This window comes from Thunnus thynnus, chromosome 23 (assembly GCF_963924715.1).
Source record: "Thunnus thynnus chromosome 23, fThuThy2.1, whole genome shotgun sequence".
NCBI lineage: Eukaryota > Metazoa > Chordata > Actinopteri > Scombriformes > Scombridae > Thunnus > Thunnus thynnus.
Window position 1 is genome coordinate 6139405 of NC_089539.1, and position 19808 is coordinate 6159212.

The 19808-nt window shown below is 38.8% G+C and overlaps 1 protein-coding gene across 1 annotated transcript; it reads right to left on the reverse strand.

Annotated features, from left to right (window-relative positions):
• Positions 1-2987: 2987 nt before the first annotated feature.
• Positions 2988-3803, reverse strand: LOC137176251 (NXPE family member 3-like). The gene is given in 2 exon segments (XM_067582434.1): positions 2988-3765; positions 3800-3803. Coding segments are annotated over 2 exon segments (558 nt in total). The 3' UTR covers positions 2988-3211.
• Between the last annotated feature and the right edge of the window lie 16005 nt (positions 3804-19808).

Below are 19808 nucleotides of genomic sequence, written 5' to 3' on the forward strand. Positions count from 1 at the left end.
AAGTTTCAAACATTTTTTAAGCCACTTAATCTTAAAGGCACAGCATAAATGAACAAAATTTAAGATTTTCAATCCCCCTTCCATTATCTCGAAACTTAGCATTTCTTGTTTGAGATAATGGTGCCAATTCTTCCACACAAATTCGATAAATAAATTATTAATGTCCTTACAGAGTACATCATTAACAAAAAGTGACAGAGCAGGATAAACAAATGTTGACATACCTTCAGCCTTTGTCAATAACACTCTTCTAAAAATGGAAAGGTCCCTCTAAAGCCACATGTTGAGAATTGACTTAATTTTTGGAAGAAAATTTAGCTGCTGTCTGAGAGCCATATCTTTTGAAATATGAATGCCAAGATATTTTACACATCGTTTCACAGGGATATTAAACATAAGTTTCTCTTCAGTCTCGTATAAAAATAAAATTTCATTTTTGTTGATGTTGAGTTTAATATTTGAAGCTTCTGAAAATTCTCCAGTTACATGTAATGCACTCTGTATTTGCCATTTAACCTTAATATTAACCTAAAAATAATACTGTCTCATCAGCTAGCTGTGTAATTTTTATCTCTCTGTTAAAAATGTTAAACTTTGAATATCTGGACTATGTGAAATATTTAAAAACAAAAGTTCAGCAACAATCAAAATCAGAAAACAAGGAATAGGGAATCCTTGGCGTATACCTCTTGAAATAGGAAACCTTTTGGAAATGTTGAGATATAAAATTAAGGAGCTATTTATGTCCTTATAAACATGGCAATATTATTAATAAAATAATTTCCAAAACCAAATATCTGCAGGGCTTGTATAATCAAAGAATGTTCAATTGAATCGAATGCCTTATAGAAGTCCAGAAACACAAGCAGTGCATTTGAATTTATGTAGTTTGAATTATTTTAATAATTTTAAATAATTTTAATCTGATAGTAGAGCTAATATGATGTTTGGCCATGAAGCCATGTTGGCTTTCACTTATTATCTCTTCTAGATTCCTTTTTAAACGGTGAGCATGAACCTGTGATAAAATTCCTTTCTTATTGTTCAACTTGACAGCACTCCGTTCTATTGTGTCACTTTCAGTTTAGCTTTTTTAGAAGCAAAAGTAAAATTCTCTCAAAAACAACTCCAGAAGTCGCTGTAGTGTGTATACAAGTACGTTATTATGAAAATGTAGTTCCTACATCATTTTCCTACATCACATTAAATCCACCTTGGGGGCACCACCCTGGAAGACAGGGAACTGACAACCAACTCACTGATTTAGTCTCATAAATAATTCATCCTGAATTTTGATATCTTAATTATTACTAAAGATAATCAAATAAGAGGATGAAATGATTAAATGATTAATACCCACATTCAGTCATAACATCATTATAGCTGAGTCTGTAGCATCAATAAAATAACACAATAAAGGCAATTTACTGTACGGCAGAGGTTGACTTCAACAATATTCAAGCGAAAACCACCAATGCAACTTACAATACTACAGGATTTATTCTACTTCAACAATAACAACTACATCCAAAACTATTCAAGTACAACAAACATCAATATAACTGGAAATTCTAGCTAATGGTGTAATTATATATAGCGTGTGTGTGTGTGTGTGTGTGTGTTTGTGTGTATGTGTATGTGGCATGAAAGACAAAAGGGGAAATACAAAGCATTATGGCTGACTCAACCATGTCAGGTGGGTGAAGTAGACAAAGGAAGGAAGAACTACAACAATATGGCAGACAAACCACATATGGTGCATGAGATCACATGTGTGGAAACAGACAGACACACAGGAGCTGCTAACACAGGTAGAAGGATTTGAAAAGAGTTGAGCGTGAACCATAGGTACTCACTATGTTTGTGTGTGTGTGTATGTTAGTAAGAGAGAGAGAAAGAAAGAGATAGAGGGAGAGAGAGAAATGCATGCAAAGTCTAACTGGGTGAAACCACAACAAAGTGAAAACTGAATCAACAGTTAGATTGACCGAAACAACACAGCTCAACAGGTGGAACTCTCACAAAACATTTAACATCAGGCTTTAGCATCTACCATCTACCATCAGTGTTAAGCATCAAAATAACACACAATCCTATAGTGAAGTGGGTCCTGCGCCACATCACACCATGTGATCCCATTGTGCTGGCTCATTAGCTGGGTCTGGGTCACGTCTCTCTCTGGTCCCGTGTGTAGCAGTGGAGAGGAAAGCAGAGATCTTGTGGACGTCGGAAGATAGAAGGGATTTGATCACCTCTCACTCTTCAAAAACACTGCGTGACTTGCAGTGGTTAACCCGTTATAAACTTGTAATCACACGAGTACTGAACAAAGCTGAGTTAATCTCACACTATACATGGCCAAGTGGTTAGGATAAGAAAAATGTGGTCCCTTTGTTCTTTGTTCTTGTCTGATCAGAAGGGTATCTCTGTCACCTTTGCAGAAGTACAGCACAGAGAGGGTGCCTTTTAACAGTGATGGGACATTGCACAGAGACGGATTTAAAATTGTTTATTGGTGTTGTTGTTAAGTTGACGTCATTAGTCGCAGGCCACACTCGACCAATGGTAGCTGAAAGCTGGTTCCAGTGGCGGAGTTAACATCCAGGTGTGAAGTACCTAGTGGATTCTGGGAGACTGAGTCTTTTAGGGACTTTCTTTGTTGCTTAGAGTGACGAACATGCGGTTTAACTTGTGAGGCCCTACAATATTTGTTGATGAAAAATGTTGTGTTTTACCATAAATTGTTTCCAGCAACCACAATACTAATTTCACATTAAGATACCTGTGGTGAACCACACTGATCACATTGTACCAATCAGAGATGCAGCAATGACTCTTGGAGGTAGATGGTTAGCTCAGAATCCTATATTATTTATCATAGATGAACTAATTAAGGACTGGGCCTCTGCATCAATATTTCAAGGCATTACTTCTCATAATCTGCTTCATTTGAATCTTCTACAGTCAGTGATCCTGCATCTCCCAGAGTTCATCAGCAGTTTACTACAACTCAAACTTCAACCTGTCATGCAGCTGCTTTTTATCCTGTTCTATTTCCTTTTTTTATAGGCATTTTGTGCTCTGTCAACTTCCCTGATTAAAAATAGAAAAATATCAAGTGCCTTTCAGCACCTGGCGAAAACACGGAGATAACATGTAACCTCAGCACAAGTACTTGAATGCCCACTCCTTTCTCCTAACAAACACACATCTAGCTGCCATTTTGAGGGCATATGTAGGACAAGAGGACGTCGATCATATTCTTAATAATGGGAGGTTGTGGATGGAGGCTGTGAGGCAGGTGGTAGGCCAAGACCATCTCCCAGGCGTCCACCAGATGGACATTCAGTCCTTTGAACATGGCCCTGAGCACCTTTTCATGCTGCAGCGAGTACTAGTCACTGTTGGTCAGCGCCTCATAAAGCGACAATGCTTTGAGATTTGCTGTCCGGATGATAACCAGCGTACCTGGAGCCCTGTCCAGCAGCCGCAGCACCGCCCTGCGGATACTCTGCAGCCGCTGGATGTAGAGCTCAATGGGGAAGGTGCTGAAGTGTGCCCAGATGCCAAGAACGACAACAGTATTGATGCCTCCAACTAAATCATCTAGTTCATTGGCAATGTAGCGCAGCTCATTGGTTGGGACGTTGGTAAAACGGATAGGGGGACCGTGGCAGCGGTACGTCACCAAAATGTTGTTTGCATAGTCTAAGGCCATGAAGGGACCAACTTGCTTCAGGTTGTGCAGGTTAAACACCTTGAGATCTAAAAGTATCACACAGGGAACACAAATTGGGACACATTGATTATGTTCACACTGCAGCTTAAACTGTTGCTTGAGATTTCTGTTTATTAACTACCTGGTAGTGCTGCATTTAGGTGTTCAAACCACTGCCTGATGGTAGAGTCTCCATACAGGTGGACCACCTTGCCTTTCAGACACTGACTTATAGCAGAGGATGTGTTGAACTGGCGGACTGTGGTGCCATCTAGGGCCCGCCACACATCCTGATAGTAATAGCCAGAAGGGCCAGACTTCACACTGCTGCTCTTTACCTCTGGTTGACCTGAAAAGAAATTAAGGGATATAGCTGGCATTATTGTATATTTTTCCTATTATAAACAAATCCCATTAAAAGACTAAAACCAATAGCGTGCCAGTAAAGGTAATGGTAGGTTGTTTGTAAATGTTTCTTCCTGTCTTTTTTTACTTGTAATTGTCTGTAGCACATTAAAGTTTGAATTATTGTTACAGGCAGAGGTTGAATTAGTGAAAATTCTGCTTTACCTTTCATTTTTGGCAACACGTTGACATTGGCTGATCCTGAAGTTAATGGAGACTTTCATGTTGACACCACTGAAGAATAAAACGTGCATAATAAAATACACATATGTATCAGACAGCTGTTTTCAGCAAAAAAAGCATTGATAAACAATAATTATACTTTATGTTTATTATTGAGGTATACTGAATGGTGTTCCTAATATTTTGTCCACCTCATTAACATACATGAGGGGGGCAAAATATTAGGAACACTTTTCAATATAATACACTCCAGTACATGACCACCACCCACTACAACCTCAATAATAAACATAAAGTAGAATTATCAACTTTCTGATAATGTCTACAAAAACTGAAAATGTATAAGCTTCATAAATGTAGAATTTATGGCAGAGCTGTTGTACTGGATTGCATTAGATTGCACAGGTGTACTCAATGAAGTGGCCAGTGAGTGTATATAGAAACTCTAAATGACTGCTAATATTGCTCTGTGTAAATATGCCACTGTTTGCTGACAAGTACGCCACGTCAAGAAATAAAACGTAATAACCAAACCGTTTTTTCATGCAGAGACTAATGTATTTTGCTAAAATGGTCCTTAAAACACCTTTAGACTCGATCTTTACCAGCTGACAAACTCCTGAGATTTCCACCAAGGAGATACATACATTTATTAGAAGTCAAACAAAATGCCAGTCCTGTCTCTCTGCTCCTTCACCTTTTAAAGAGCATTTCCTCCTTTGCCTTGAGTTTTTGATTGAATCCTCCCTTGGAGTGCTTGATCCTGGTATCACAGCTCAGCTTCTTTGGCTTGTAGCAGAACCACGGATCACCTGTGTGGAGGTGAGTGTAGTTGCACAGTGGCTGCTGGGTTGGACGCAGGAAGACATTACAGGTGGTAGTTTTAGATAGTAAGCCTGAGCGAAAGACGTTCTTGAAATAAACCCTATCTGGCTGTTCTCTGGTCAACCTTTGCAGCACTGTGACAGCCTCACTGGGGTGAACCAGTGTCACCTGATAGGACATGAGAACCACAGTTCAAATTTCAGCCCCATTACTTGAAACTGTCATAGCAGTAAAGACAAATAAACTGAACATTAGTTAAAGTTGAACATTTCGTTTAAGGTGTAAACCAGATTGATCTACACATACCCATGTGTGAAGAACTAACCATTCACTAAACCCCTCCCCCAAGCAGTGATTGTCCAATCATAGTTTAGCCACCACAACTAGGCACAGCAGATCTGTCAATCTTTGGATTTCTCCACATGGTGGTGTGCACGGGTTGTAGTGAGAGCTATATTTGGCATTTAAAGAGTTTGAAGGGTGTTCTCTTTTTTAGCTTCTCCAAACAGGAAAACACAAAGAGCAAAAGTGTGAGCAGTAGCAGTGAGCAATGGCTTCTCTCTCTCCCTCTCCCGCTCTCTCTTACTCGGTGTGTCACATGTTTAGCTATTCCTCTGCGTCCTTTAGTGATAATGGTACATGTAATACATGTAGTTTATTTGCAGTGTTGGAGATAAGGTTCAGCGAATAGGAAATGTGTCTCCACATCATGGAAAACCAGTCATTAGCTATTGTAGTTAGCCAGTCCCCAGTAGCTGGTGCAGGCCGACCTAAAGTAGCTCCTACTCCCCCGGTAGTTCCCAAACAGTCAGGAAGCCAGGGTGGCTGAGTGACTGTCCAAAGGAAGCATAGTCCTTAGCAGAAGTTCACGTTTCTAACAGGTCCTCCCCACTCAGTGACACACCCATTGAGAATTATGAAGTTTGCTGCCTGTTTAGTTATGTTCACCACGCTAGACTGTTTTGTGTTTGTCCCACTCAGGACTGCTGTGTTTGTGCCAACGTGAGTGTGAAAGTAATGTTTGTCGATCGGAAATAAGAGATAAGAGATAAGAGACAATGTGTGTTACCGACTGCTGTCCGTACGTGCTCTCTGTGGACAAAGCAACCGCTTCTCTCCCTCCCCCCACAGTTGCTTTCTTCCCTCTTGTTTCTAACCCACACGCACATACATAATCATGCACACACATCTTCTTACACATCTGACAGTCAGATAACATCGGACACAGCGTCGGTCTGTCCCTCCTTATCTGCCATCAGACACATGTGTTTTACTCAGCATTGGGTGAGTTTAGAGATGCCGACTTCTATTGTTAACCTGCTATTGTTCTAACCAAGACACCACGGTCACTTCCGCCATTTGGTTCTCATGTGACATGACTTCCTCCCAGAGTCACGTCCGCATCTAAATTCTTGACGTCATCATGCCAGATCACGTCACCATCTTGCCGTCCACACACAAACACACACATACATGCTCCTGCTTGCGTGTGTTTTCACTGTACATGGCTGTTTTATGTATGTTATTGCTTAGGTAGAATTAGATTTTAGGACAGTGGTTTAAGCATCTGCTAACTTTGTTAACTGTGCTATTGTTTAATAGACACTGTTATATCTTTAAAGAGAAGTCTTTTGTCATTATATATATATATATATATTATTGTGAAATGTGGCTGATTGAGAGAGTCAGAGCTCGAATTCAAACCTTCTTCGTTCACCTGTGAATGTTGATATCCCTCAGATATTAACATTCTAGGTGAACTCCTTTATGAGACTACCTTATTGTTTGGTTATTGGTCCCATTTTCCAGGTAGTGCCCCATAATTATGAGTAAATATTAATAATTGCATACATTTTTATGATTAACAATTATATCTGATAATTATTAATTATTACTAATAACCAAACGCACTCCTGCCAGATCCAACACCAGAAACCCCTGCACTCAAAGCATTGTTTTCTCTTCGCAGGCTACAATATTGCTTGTGCAAGCAGAGATATTTTGCACACGAGTGCTGTGAAAGCACTTGCAAAAATAATATGTATGCACAGCTGTTTGAGTTCTGTGCGCAGTTCCTCTACATCCGCAGGCGTGGATTTCATTTGCACTCATGGATTTTGGCAGATGTGCCATCATAGGTAGAGTGTCATCTTGATTTTGATCAGAATTACTGACAACATACAGAATAATCCAACCACTGTATGAAATAAAGAACACACTATTTTGAAAATTACTAAGGATTTTGAGTCATAAATCTGCCCCCGATATCATTGTAAACTGCATATGTGCCATGCAAAACCAAAAAGTTGATAGGCCAGCCTAGCAATAGTAACTGAGGGGGTGGGGCTTAGCTAATGGTCAGTTAGAAGATTGACACAATCACATTTAACATCATAGTTTATAGCATCACCTCAACCTGTGCGCTTCCCTCCCAGAGTAAAAAAAATACAGCAGAGTAGGAGCCATTGAGATGATCCAGCACTTGTCCAGCCACACCTGCACCAAGTACTTGGTTGTGCAGACGGGCGAGTAAGACATCTCCCCCAGATTTCTTAGGACGGCCCTTGAAGTCATACGTTTTGATCATAACTTCCAGCTGATCCCCTACATGCCACTGTTGCCCACCCTCCTCTGGGAGAATAGTGAAGGTGCTGTGGGCAGGATCGGTGGTCTGCTCCAGGGAAAGAGGATCTGGCAAGGATGGAGTTTCAGGCCAAGCAATGGAGTCTAATAGGAGGCGTTCCTCCAGAGCATCTTCAGAGGACCGTGGTTGGAAGCAGCAGATATGGTGTTGTAAGTGAGGTCTTGGAGCAGGGAAGGTGGTGATCATTTCATGCTGAAACAGGCAGGTGGTCAAGAGAGTGATGTGACAAAGATAATAATAATGTAAGACAAGCATAATGTAAGACAAATAATCCTCAACAAATTCACTATTTTTAACTGATTGACTAATGTGGGCTAAAAACTACAGTAGCCAACTGATCTGAGAAATTTGCTTTTAAAGAAAATGAAACTATAGTAGTTTTTCAATGGACCAAGGTTGCTACGCTTTAGCTGCACCATGATGATATGCATTTCCCCTACACCCTCACAGCAGGAGCTAGCTGCACCAGTTTGGTTGTGCTAGCAGGGCAGCAACCCCCACCAACAGAACCATGTCATCAGCACCTGAGGCCTGTACTACGAAGCAGGATTTGGGGTTAGTGAGGTAACTTCAGGTTTAAATCTGGGTTTTCAGTCCTATGACGCTGGTTCACTTCTTACTGGGGTTCATCACCATGGTAACTTATGCTTAACAGCTAACCTGCTCCGGAGCAGGTTAACTTCAGAGGATCGGATCACAACCTGTCCACACTCCGACCACTGACCAATCAGATCACTGGAAAAAAAAGAGTCATCATTCTTACAAGATCCTGACATGGACAAAAGTCCTGAGTTTACAATAAAGTGACAAGTAAAAAGAGCAATATATATTTTAATAGGTCAGTGGAAACATTTTATTGTTCCAGACTTTCTATTTCCACTCTGGTTTCAAAACAGAGCTTCTAACAAACAGAGATATCGTTTATGACAATAATCACATAATGATGATTTTAGCTGCATTTTAATTGTGCAAAGTCGATTTTATCCCTGGAGTGATAACTGACAGTGTGGATGATTTTACACTCTGATTCCATCACTGCAGCTCAGAATAACATGAGACAACTGTGTGATGATAACTGGAAATAAAAACGAAATATTGTCTTTTATCAGAAAAATAATCCACACACTGTTAATTGCTTCGGTAGCAGAAACAGTCTGACATTACTTTAAGTTTCTTTTTTATGTGACATATTCAGAATGGTTTCTTCATCATCCAACTAAATAGCAAAAAAATCTCTCTGTACTTAAGTCATATATAATAATTCCTACATGTTTAAGCCGTAGCATACTTTTAATATGTGGAAATTATTGCTAGTGTTTCTACATCTTCTTATTCTGTTGTATGATCACAGGCTGTCATTTACATCGCACTTGGTTGAATATAACTTTTTTGCTGTTATTAACCGAAGTTTCCCACAAGTACTTGGTATCACCATTGCATCTCATATCATGAGGTACTTCATTCATGGTTCTGACGATGTCGCTCGTAATTACAAACCCCGCCTCTTTCACATGAACACACCCATAGCTGGATAGGAAAACCCTGGGTTGACTGAGCAGGTTGATAACCAGCTTCGTAGTACTGGTACTCTGGACAGCCAATGTTAGGCTCAGTGAAGCCAGATAACGAAAAGATATCCTGGGTATGTTGAACTTGCTTCGTGGTATAGGCCTCTGATTGGCTCAAAAATATGTCATTGTATGCAAGTGACAAGAGAGAAGGGCATTTAAGAGTCACAGCATCAGCCTTAGCTAAAAACAACTCCATACATCCTCCAAACACTCTCGATAAGGGAAAAAAAGCTGTAGATATTTGTGACTTGTTTTTAAAGATTTACACGTACATCTTCAGCAAGAATTAATGGGCTTGGGGTCACAGACAGGGTAGGGAAAGTATTGAGAGATGGACTAAAACATTATTGGTTTTGGTCTTTTCGAGGGATTTATTGACAATAAGAAAAATATACATGAAAATAATAAAATGAAAAACTAGAAGAGCATTTCCTGAAGACAATGCATGTGATTGATTAGTTTGGTTTTGCATTGATGTGTTTTCAGTAGTTTGGAAGGCTATTATATGCATTTGAAGCGTTCAATGTAGTAAAACATTTGAGTGACTTATATTTGCATTTGAATTCAGCTGCTTGTCTGTAATCACACTCATAAACTCAAAAATAATTCCTAGAATTGTGTAGTCCACCACAGTTCACTTGCATGTTGAAGTAAATATTTAGAAACTTGCATGAAGTTGCTACTTTAAATTATGCCTGTTATTAGTGCACTGGAAATGAAAACAGCTCATGAGCTTAATGTATGTTGTATGTCAAACTATGAGTGTTGTAATCATGTGTTCATAAAGGGGTGATAAGCATGTGGAGATTGAAGTTGAACATTTGAAGTGGAGTTTCCACTGCATTGTATGTATGGGCTTCATGACAGTCAATGAAGAGATAGGTGACAAAAATATTTTAAAAATCATGTTTTTCTGCAATAAGTCATTGAATATTCAAAGTCATTGCATAATCTACACATAATTCTGCACAGTTTGATATAAGAATGGTATGTGTTGATTGAACAGTTTTCGAGTTGCAGACGAGCATTGTGCAAAGAAATGCACAGAATAAAATAATAATAATAATAATAATAATAATAATTATTATTATTATGAGAATGCAAGAGAACATGAGTGTGACTGCTAGGCATCAATTACACTAATAAAAGTATATAAAAATATAAATATTTTAATTAGAGGAATTGGTGCTGTCAGCCAAATGCAGGATTGTTAGCAAAAGTACCATTTGTCTTAAATTGCATTTGTTTACAAATGTTGATAAAGAATATTACTGTTGTCCAAAGCCACATTGCATATGAAAACAATATCCTGAAATCTGACTATTTCAAACAGGGTCCAGCCTTCAAGCAGTCCCACTCAAGACCTAATGCTCACCTCCAGGATGTCCATGTTAAAAAGCACAAGGATGAAGACAAACATAACCAGGAAAAGGGAGATGGCAGCATACTTTGAACAGCAAATGCGGACCATCCTTTCTTTACAAAATCTGGCCTTCATGATTGATAATCAGTCTTCATCTGTGACTATAAAATGACACACAAACACAAAAAAATTAACAACTTGTTTGGCTGCATTTATGTTAGTGATTACTTGCGAAGACAGAAACTGACTTGTGAATTCATCTCTATATAAATGGTGTGATACCTTTGCCTTTCCATCATTTCAACTTAACTTAATCCAGTCATCCAGGAAATTCCTCAGATTGATCAACTGTCACAAAGGCCATAAGTTAGAAGTGTTTACGTGTGTTACATACAAACTGATGCAAATACATTTCCGTCTGGGTTGAAAATATTTGAGCAACTTGAGCAAAAAATCTACGTGTATCCCAGTCCTTTACGAATGTGCCCCATAAAACGTACAGAAAGGAGAAGGAAAAGGAGATAGACTTGAGGGAAATAACAGAAAGAACTGGAGTCACTTAGGTCAGAGGCTGAATTGAACACAAACAGACAGGCACACTCCCACAGAAATGGCCCATGCCTTCTAGGGGTGGGCCTGAATCCAATGATGTTTTTCTGCAAAGCACAAATAATGGGTTTTTTACGAACATTTATTTAGTACAAATATTTTGAAAATTATTTGTTTCTGAGTGAAAAAAAAACCCCATGTCAAATACCAGTGTGCAGGTCGTTTACGTCGCTATCTCAGTCTCTCTCCTCTGCTCTGCTGATATGTCTAACAGCGAGTCTCAACGAGGGGAGTCACATCCACCTGCTACATGCACATTTCCTTATTTGAACATCACTCCCAAAGTTGGGGGTGTTCCCCAGAGATAAAGCTGAGCTACTGACACAAGCAAAGTGCTCCCAAGGGACTCTCTATAACCTGTTGTTCCCTTTCTCCTTTCCACAAAGTTAGGTTGTAAAAAATAAATGAAATAATAAATGAAAAGTGCAAAGCAATTATCGCCTTTGAAGTTCTTCTCAACATGTTGCATGCTGCACAGTCTCTGTGTTATGGGTGTATAGCTAAGTAGAGGTCTGTCTGCGCATTTGTGATGCACTTGGTTTTAGCTCAGTAGTCAGCGCAGTCATGTATGATCTGGGAGACTCAAGTTTGAGACCTGGTGTGGGGACCTACTTCATAAGATAGTTTATTCATAAACACTTTAACACTTTAATATCCTAAAATTAAAAGCGTAATAAAACAATAGCTGGATTTTTCCACTTTTATTTGAATATAAACACAAATATAAATAATTTTGCTGACTCAACAAATATGGATAAACACAAATACTGGGCTCCCTGCACATCCTAGTGCCTTCCATAGCGAGGTAGCTTACAGCTAATGTGCAGCAATGTTTTTTGGCTTTTTGGGGCAAATAAACACAAGCGGTCCAGCGGTCAAACTTGCACATGTTAGGCAAATGTGAAAATTTTGACTTTCAGTGCGATAAATTAGCCTACTCTGACCCAGAGCCATAACCATCTGTCACTCTCAATATAGGCTTGTCTATAACATAGCCATAAAACATCCATTCATTTAATGGATACTTTAAATGAGAGCAGTCATTATCAAATAAAACTAAAAAGGCCTTCAATAGTACAACAGCAAGTAGACAAGACTAGAAGTGAATCTGATGAATTAACCAAGGCTCATAGGCCTACACAACATTCCCCCACATGACATTTACATGAAAATTCATTGGGACACAGCCTACCTGTGCAAGTTGACAGTTTAATTTAATTTAATTTAATTTAACTGATGTAGGCAGCAAAGAGGCAGCAGCCTTCATTATTCCATAGGTGTTGCACTGAAAATGGTTTAATTCCATTAACTCGCCATCAAGAATCAAATGAAAATCCAATACAAATCCAAGTCACTCCTAATGGGCACAGACCTGCCCACTGTAGCGGTCACATGCAAATCAGCAATTGTGTGTGCTGATATGTTGTCATCTCATCAACTGGTATAAGATATCCAGCTGGACAGATTCTTTGATCTACGGCAGTGAGAGCCACCAATATATTTAATAGCAGGTAATAGCAGGTATTAAATACAACATGATGTAAATTAAAGTTATCAAAACTTGTCTGTCCTTTGTCGTGGGCCACATTGAAGGAATGCTTACTCAACTGATGTCCTCTTCCTATAGACTAGGCACGGGAATTGCATTGCTTCCCCTTGGTCCAAAGCTGTGTTCAATGCCAATCACAAGTGGTCACTCAAAACGCATATTAATGCCAGGTGTGAACAGACGTACTTAGAGATGTCCACTTGTGATCGGATCACCCGAGAAGCATGTTAATGCCAGGTGTAAACAGGGCATTGAGGGAAACTGTCCAACGGGCTTGTTGCCAGTCAGCCTCCAACCAAATATACCCTTTGCTCTGGATGGCTTGAGATATCTAATCATTCTGGTAACCTCTGATTCAGAGACATTCCTTATGCTGAAAGCCGGTTCCATTGTATTAACTGGACAAACATTTGTGTGCTAAGGTGAAAAACGTTTTGCTATGGTAGCTACAGAGTCAATAAAGAGCTTCCACTACTTCCCCTGGATTGTTTCCTTTCTTTATTGCAATGTCCTGTTAATTTTTTTTAACTGGTTCCAGATCATTTTAGAATTACCTCTTGCCTTTTCTATTACGTTTACCACCTTGTTCCTTAAACTAGCAAAGTGGTGTCTGTCATGACTCAGTTTAGTTGTTACTGCAATTTTTAAGACAAGATCCTGTTCTTTCATCAGTCTTAAAATGTCCACATTTATCCAAGAGACAGTGTTTTTGTTATTTTTGTGCCTAAATTTGAAATTAAAATCTTTAGTAGTGCTCTCTAGTTTTTTTGAGAATATTTGACTGTCTTCCTCATGGTCTATTCCCAACAGTAGGTCATCCCAATCAATCTGTTGCATAGCATTTTTAAAGTTCCCCTGTTCATTTTTGGGAATTCCAAAAGATTCATATTCCCTGGCAAAAGGGCTGAATCGCTTATTGATTAGCTTTCTGGCCACCAGAGTCAAATTGTGGTCAGACAGACCAATTATCACATTATAAGATTTTAAAATTCTCTCAGGTCTGTTACTAAATATTAATCAATTTGAGTCCTGGTGGAATTAGTTATTCTTGTGGGCCCACTGATCATCTGCAGGAGGTCAAAGTTATCGGTTATCTGTTTGAGATTCTTTCTAGAGGATTTGTCCTCCGAGTTGATGTTAAAATCTCACATAATAATTACCTCTTTGTTGAAATTACATTCTTTCAATAATTTCTCATAGAAACTACTAGAGGGAGGATGGTAAATTACAATAAGAACAAAGGACTTTTGTGGTGACAAAATGATACTTAGACCAATATATTCCAATTCCTTACAGTTTGACCAATGGATTTCATTACACTGGATACTATCTTTCACATAAATCATAACTCCACCTCCCTTTGAGCCCACTCTGTCTCTCCTGTAAATGTTAAAACCAACTTTTAATGCTGCTGGAGTGTTTTCGTGAAGCCAAGTCTCAGATAAACAAAGGAAGTCTAAATTAGAGTCTAGTAAAAGATGATGGATTTGATCACTTTTAGATTTAATACTTCTTATGTTCAAATGCCCACCCAAAAGTTCCTTTGACTTAGCTTTAGGATCACAAATGGTTATTGATTGAAACAGATCGTAGGTTATGAACTTAACTATAGATCTGTGAGACAGAAGAATGACCATCACTGTCCTTGTTGGTCAGAACACCCCGATGCGGTCAACATAAGAGGACAAGCCAGAAGCTGACCCTGCTTGTATAGTGCGCGAAGGTCGAGTTCCGCCTTGGGTCATGGACATAATTTTGTTTACATCACCTTCTCTCAGTCTCAAGAGTAGGTTCTCAGTCTTGAGAGTAGGCGGAAGGCAGGCTACCCTTCTGTTTAAACTGTAATGATGGTCATCTTTCAGTCACACACATCTATAGTTACATTAATTACTTACAGCATTTTTCAACAAATCCAGAATTTCTCTTTCTTCTCTTGTCTCCTCCCTCCTGCAGTGCCGGAAGGAGCTGTCAGACATGCTGTTTAATTTTCTTATTCATTTAGTTGATATCAAAGCATATATCAAAGATGATCAATCTGCAAAGGAATCAAAATCTAAGTGGGATATTAGTTTGATACACAAGGATTATCTTTACTGGACTTCTATTTTGGATCACGCATGGAGTAGAAGCATGCACTTGCAGTTTCTGCATGCCCTCTGCCTTCTTGCTACAAAATATTCCCCCGGACCTTTCCACAAGGGTACTTCCTAGCGATCCGAATGATAACTAGTTTCCCAGTGCATCGCTAAATATCTCACATAAATCTGCTATAACAAAACAAAAAGAGAACACTGACCCTTCTATTGAAAAAAAAAATCGCAGCCTGTGCTGCTTTGCTTCCACTGATTCCAAGCCAAGGAGATACTGGTATGTGAAATCCAAAAGAAGGGGTCTTTGAAGTACCAGCAGCACACTTTTCATACGTACGAAGACTACCCTCAAGATGTTGCCAACTAACAAGCTTAGGACAAGGAGGTGATGAACAAACTTTACATAATAGAACTGAAACCAATTCTGCTCTGCCTAGCAAGACTGTGGATCACAGAAGCGAACGAGTTGCAGATCTGGCTTGGATCAGTAGCAAAGGCTTATAAGAAAATGTCTTAATCATGGACCCTGATAGAAAGTATTCCTTACTTCCCTTCTATTGTTTTTGTGACTGGCACTGATGTTAATGTTGAATAAATCCGGATTAAGTATGCACTTCATTCTCTCTTTCCACTATATAACCAGCTAGTTAGTGTTCTGTTTACAACTGAACCAAGCTGTGGACAGATTTTTTTTTGTTTGTTTGTTTGTTTTTGTGAATGGGGAAAATTGAATAGTAGCCCACCTACAATCAGACACTTTAGTAACCGTTTATACCCATGAGCCTTCATTCTCACTGTCTGTTTTAACGGACATTTTATGATATAGGTAGACACCACCTTTTATTTTGGAACCCAGGCATATTAATCGGTTAAACTGAAAGCTTGAATGTGTGGATTTTGTGTTACTCTGATGAAGTTGTCTGGAACTGTGCAACTAGGTATTTGGCAAGGCAAGTTAAGCTAATATGATTACTTATATTTGACAGGCAGGCACATTTATGGATTGACGTGCTCTTGAAATACAGTACATGCCCATTTAAATGTGGATTGGTGGTCCATTACACCTCAACTCAATTTTTGGTTATATTCAGTTCAATACAACTTAATTTATTCTTGTAAGAGCAATTGTAGTAGTGTAGTGAAAATATTTGCATAGAAGTCATAGTAAAAGGAATTAAAAGCATCAGGTAATTCTAAATAATCTAGAGCTTCCAGTCTAATAATTTTCCTATCACTGTCACTGCTTAACTGAAGACAGCCTTGACCCCTTGGCAAGCTACCTGAAGGTCCCCACTACCATACTATACCTTTATCTTATTCTTTACCTTATTTGTGCTCTCTTTATCTCATTTCACACCTCTCTGAAGACAGCTTTCTTTTCCTGATCATTTCCTGTATAAAATATGCTTTTCTTTCTATTCAAGATATTCTGGACATATTAGAATTGATAAGTGAGTTTGACCCCTTTTTCACAGGAAGAGGAGGAATTCATTGAGCTAATGAGCAACCAAGTGCTTTGTGATTCTGATTGTTTTTTTAGATATTTGCAGGTTATATGCACTATATCAAGGATGTAATCCCAAAGTTCCCTCAAAACCCACCAAATGATGTATTGGATGCCATCATGTCCTCTAAGATGAACAATAAAGGAATAGTCTCAAATGTACTCAGTTTAATTTCAGAATCAAATTGCCCTTCTCTACCTGATGAGGTTCCATCAGTTTGCTGCATTAACACTAAAAACAGTCTTTCCTGGCACGAGGTACCTGAAGAGCCAGACAGTCACTGAAGCAGGTTAGAAGTGGACCAGACTTCCAGTGCAACAGAGATGTGATGTATGATGTTAATTTTCCAGTCAGCGCTTTATAGATATACAGATACCAGTGATTATTGCATCTTTCAGTCAGAGAGAGCCAGCCGACCTTATCATAGAGGATACAATGGTGAGTATTGTAGCCATCACTGGTAATAAATCTCAGGGCTGAGTGGTAAACTAAGTCTACTAAGTATGGAGGCAGCAGCATTTCTGTAAATTATATCCTCATAATTTAACACTGATAAGATAGTTGATTCAACAGTCCTCTTCCAACAGATCAGGGGGAAGTTAGATTAATTCCTGTATTGAAAGCCAATTTTTTGTTTTAATTTGTCAACAAAGTTCTTGATATGGTGACTGAATGTGAATTTGTCATCGAGCCAGATGCAAAGGTATTTGTATTCTGTAACCCTTTTGATGTTTGAACCATTGATAGTAGAGATATGCAGATTGCTGTAGTCTGAGTTTTTGGATCTTGAAAAAAACAAATTTTGATTTATTTGCGTTAAGTATCAGTCCGAGATTAATGAAGGAATGTTGCAGTGCAAGAAAGGAAAGTCGCAGTTTCTCAATGGCTAATTGAACAGAATCAGTGATACAGTATAAAATAGTATCGTCCGTGTACAGTTTGGCAGCCATGTAGGGAAAACACAATTGCATTAATATAAATGGTGAACAGGAAAGGGCCCAGAATGGATACCTGCTGCATGCCCTTAGTAACAGGTAAGAATCCAGACAGGGCTCCCCCCATCCTCACACATTGATGTCTGTCACACAAGTAATTCTGGAACCATCTGCAAGCATCCTTATCATAGTCAGTAGTGAGCAGTCTATCTATAATTAGAGAATGATTGACTCTGTCAAATGCTTTCTCTAAGTCTATGAATATAGCAGCACAATGTTTCTTGTTACCTATGCTGGGGATGAGATCATTTAATACGTAAGTGTATAAGTGTGACAGCTGACAACTATTCTGAGAGGAATGATTTCAGCTGACTATTCACCAATGATTCTAGGATTTTTAAGAGACGAGACAGTTTTGAAATTGGACGATAATTATTGGGATCGTTGATATCTCCACCTTTGTGCATAGGGACCACGTGGGCTGAAACACTGGGGATTATGCCTGATAAGATAGAAAGGTTGAAAATATGTTCCTTAATAGTAGGTGCAGACAGTCTTAAAGAAATGGGTCCAAAATACCACCAGTCTCTCACCAACTGACTTCCTGATGTTGATGGCTTGCTGTGCTTCCAGAACAAGGAAAGAACATGCTCAACGGGGAAAGGTTGAATAGAGAACTATAATGTTGGGCTAGCTGTATGTGCACAGTCTGTAATTGTGAAATGAGTCTCTGTCAGTCTGTCCTCAGATAAGTGGGCAATAGCAGCAAAGTGATTATTAAAAGCTGAACAGACATCATTCAGTCCAGTCACAAAATAACTGTAAAACTTGATTTGGGGGAAGAGGAGTGGTGGCTTTGTTATTTTTGACTGCTTTCCAGAATTTTGCTGAATCTGAATATGAGTTAGTAATTAAGTCCAGATAGTATGATGACTTGGCAGCTCTAACTGCAGCTGTACATTTGTTTCGTAGACGCTTCATTACTTTCCTTAAAAAGAGCAGATAAGTCAGGGGAGAACCAAGGACTTAGCCTGTTTTTTATTCTAAAATTTTTTAAATGGTGCATTTTTATTGGTGATGAAAAGGAAGGATTTTCTGAAGTGGTCAAGAGCCAGTTCGACGTCTAGGATAAAAGAGGTGCAGTGAATATCACTGTGAAATATGTCATTTAAAAGGGCTTGTTCATTAAAAGCTTTCAAATTTCTTTTAGTAACTATGTGTGACTGTGTTCTTTTTAGTTTTGTGTTTCTAACACAAGTTGTCGGACAGTGATACTGGTCAAATACACCATGAGCAGTAATTTTGACATCTCTATTGCAGAGGATTAAATCTATTAGGGTTGATTTTGCATGATCTTTTGGATTTGGCCCTGTAGGATTAGTGATTAACTGTGTTAAACTGAGGTTGTTATACACATCTTTCAGATGGTCGGATGCAGTAGTCAGCCAGTTCAGGTTAAATTGGCAAGATTGGTCGAAAAACATCAACCAAAATATCCTTGCAAAGGGCAGGGCTTAGTAAATATTTGCCATAACTCATTAACCATTTGTCCAGTCATCATAAATCATTACTTCAGTCCATGTTTGGGAATAGTTTTACCAAAGCATTGTGAGCCCGACCCATAGGGGGTGCAGCAAATGCCATAAATGTATATCTGAAAACCCCATGGACAGAATTTCACTAAAATTGGCATGCATGCTTTGGGCGTGAGTATTACCCAAAATCTGAAGTGCCATATTGATTGGTGCACGTGGTTGTGGCCTATCACATATTGGCTCATAACTCAAGACGCCTTTGAGCAATCCTGATTAAACTTACAGTCTCTTGAACATACACACCGAATTTCGTTCATTTCCAATGAAGGGGGGGACGAATGGCATAACTCAGTGTGTAATTATTGAAATGCTGCAGGTTTTGAGATGATGAAACAAGTGTGTGATTGGTCTCACTCCTCAACAGAATTAAACTAGCTGAAGTGACTTTGCTCACCCTTGTGAAGTCTAAAGCCTGTTTGTTGCCGCTTGCCGCTTTAATTTTGGCTGATTGTAATTTAGCTGATTGTCAGCTTGTTAGAGCAGTTCCTCTGCACTGTAATGTTTATTGCATATAATGTGGTAATAAAAGAAATCTGTATGAAGCTTTAGACACATAAGATCAATGAATAATCACCTCATATTTCTCATGTTATAATTGGTCACACTAATGGAACAATGTGTATCATAGTTTTCATATATTAGAGATTAATATTTCTGAGTGAGCAGGATTGTGGTGCACTGCAGATGTTAAGATATTTAAATAAAATGTAGCTGGAAAGTGAGTTGTTTTTTTAATACAATGCATATCTTCTTAACAGGTTTTACTGGCATTTCAGTGACTATGTTTAAATTTAATATATTTGTTGAAATAGCTAA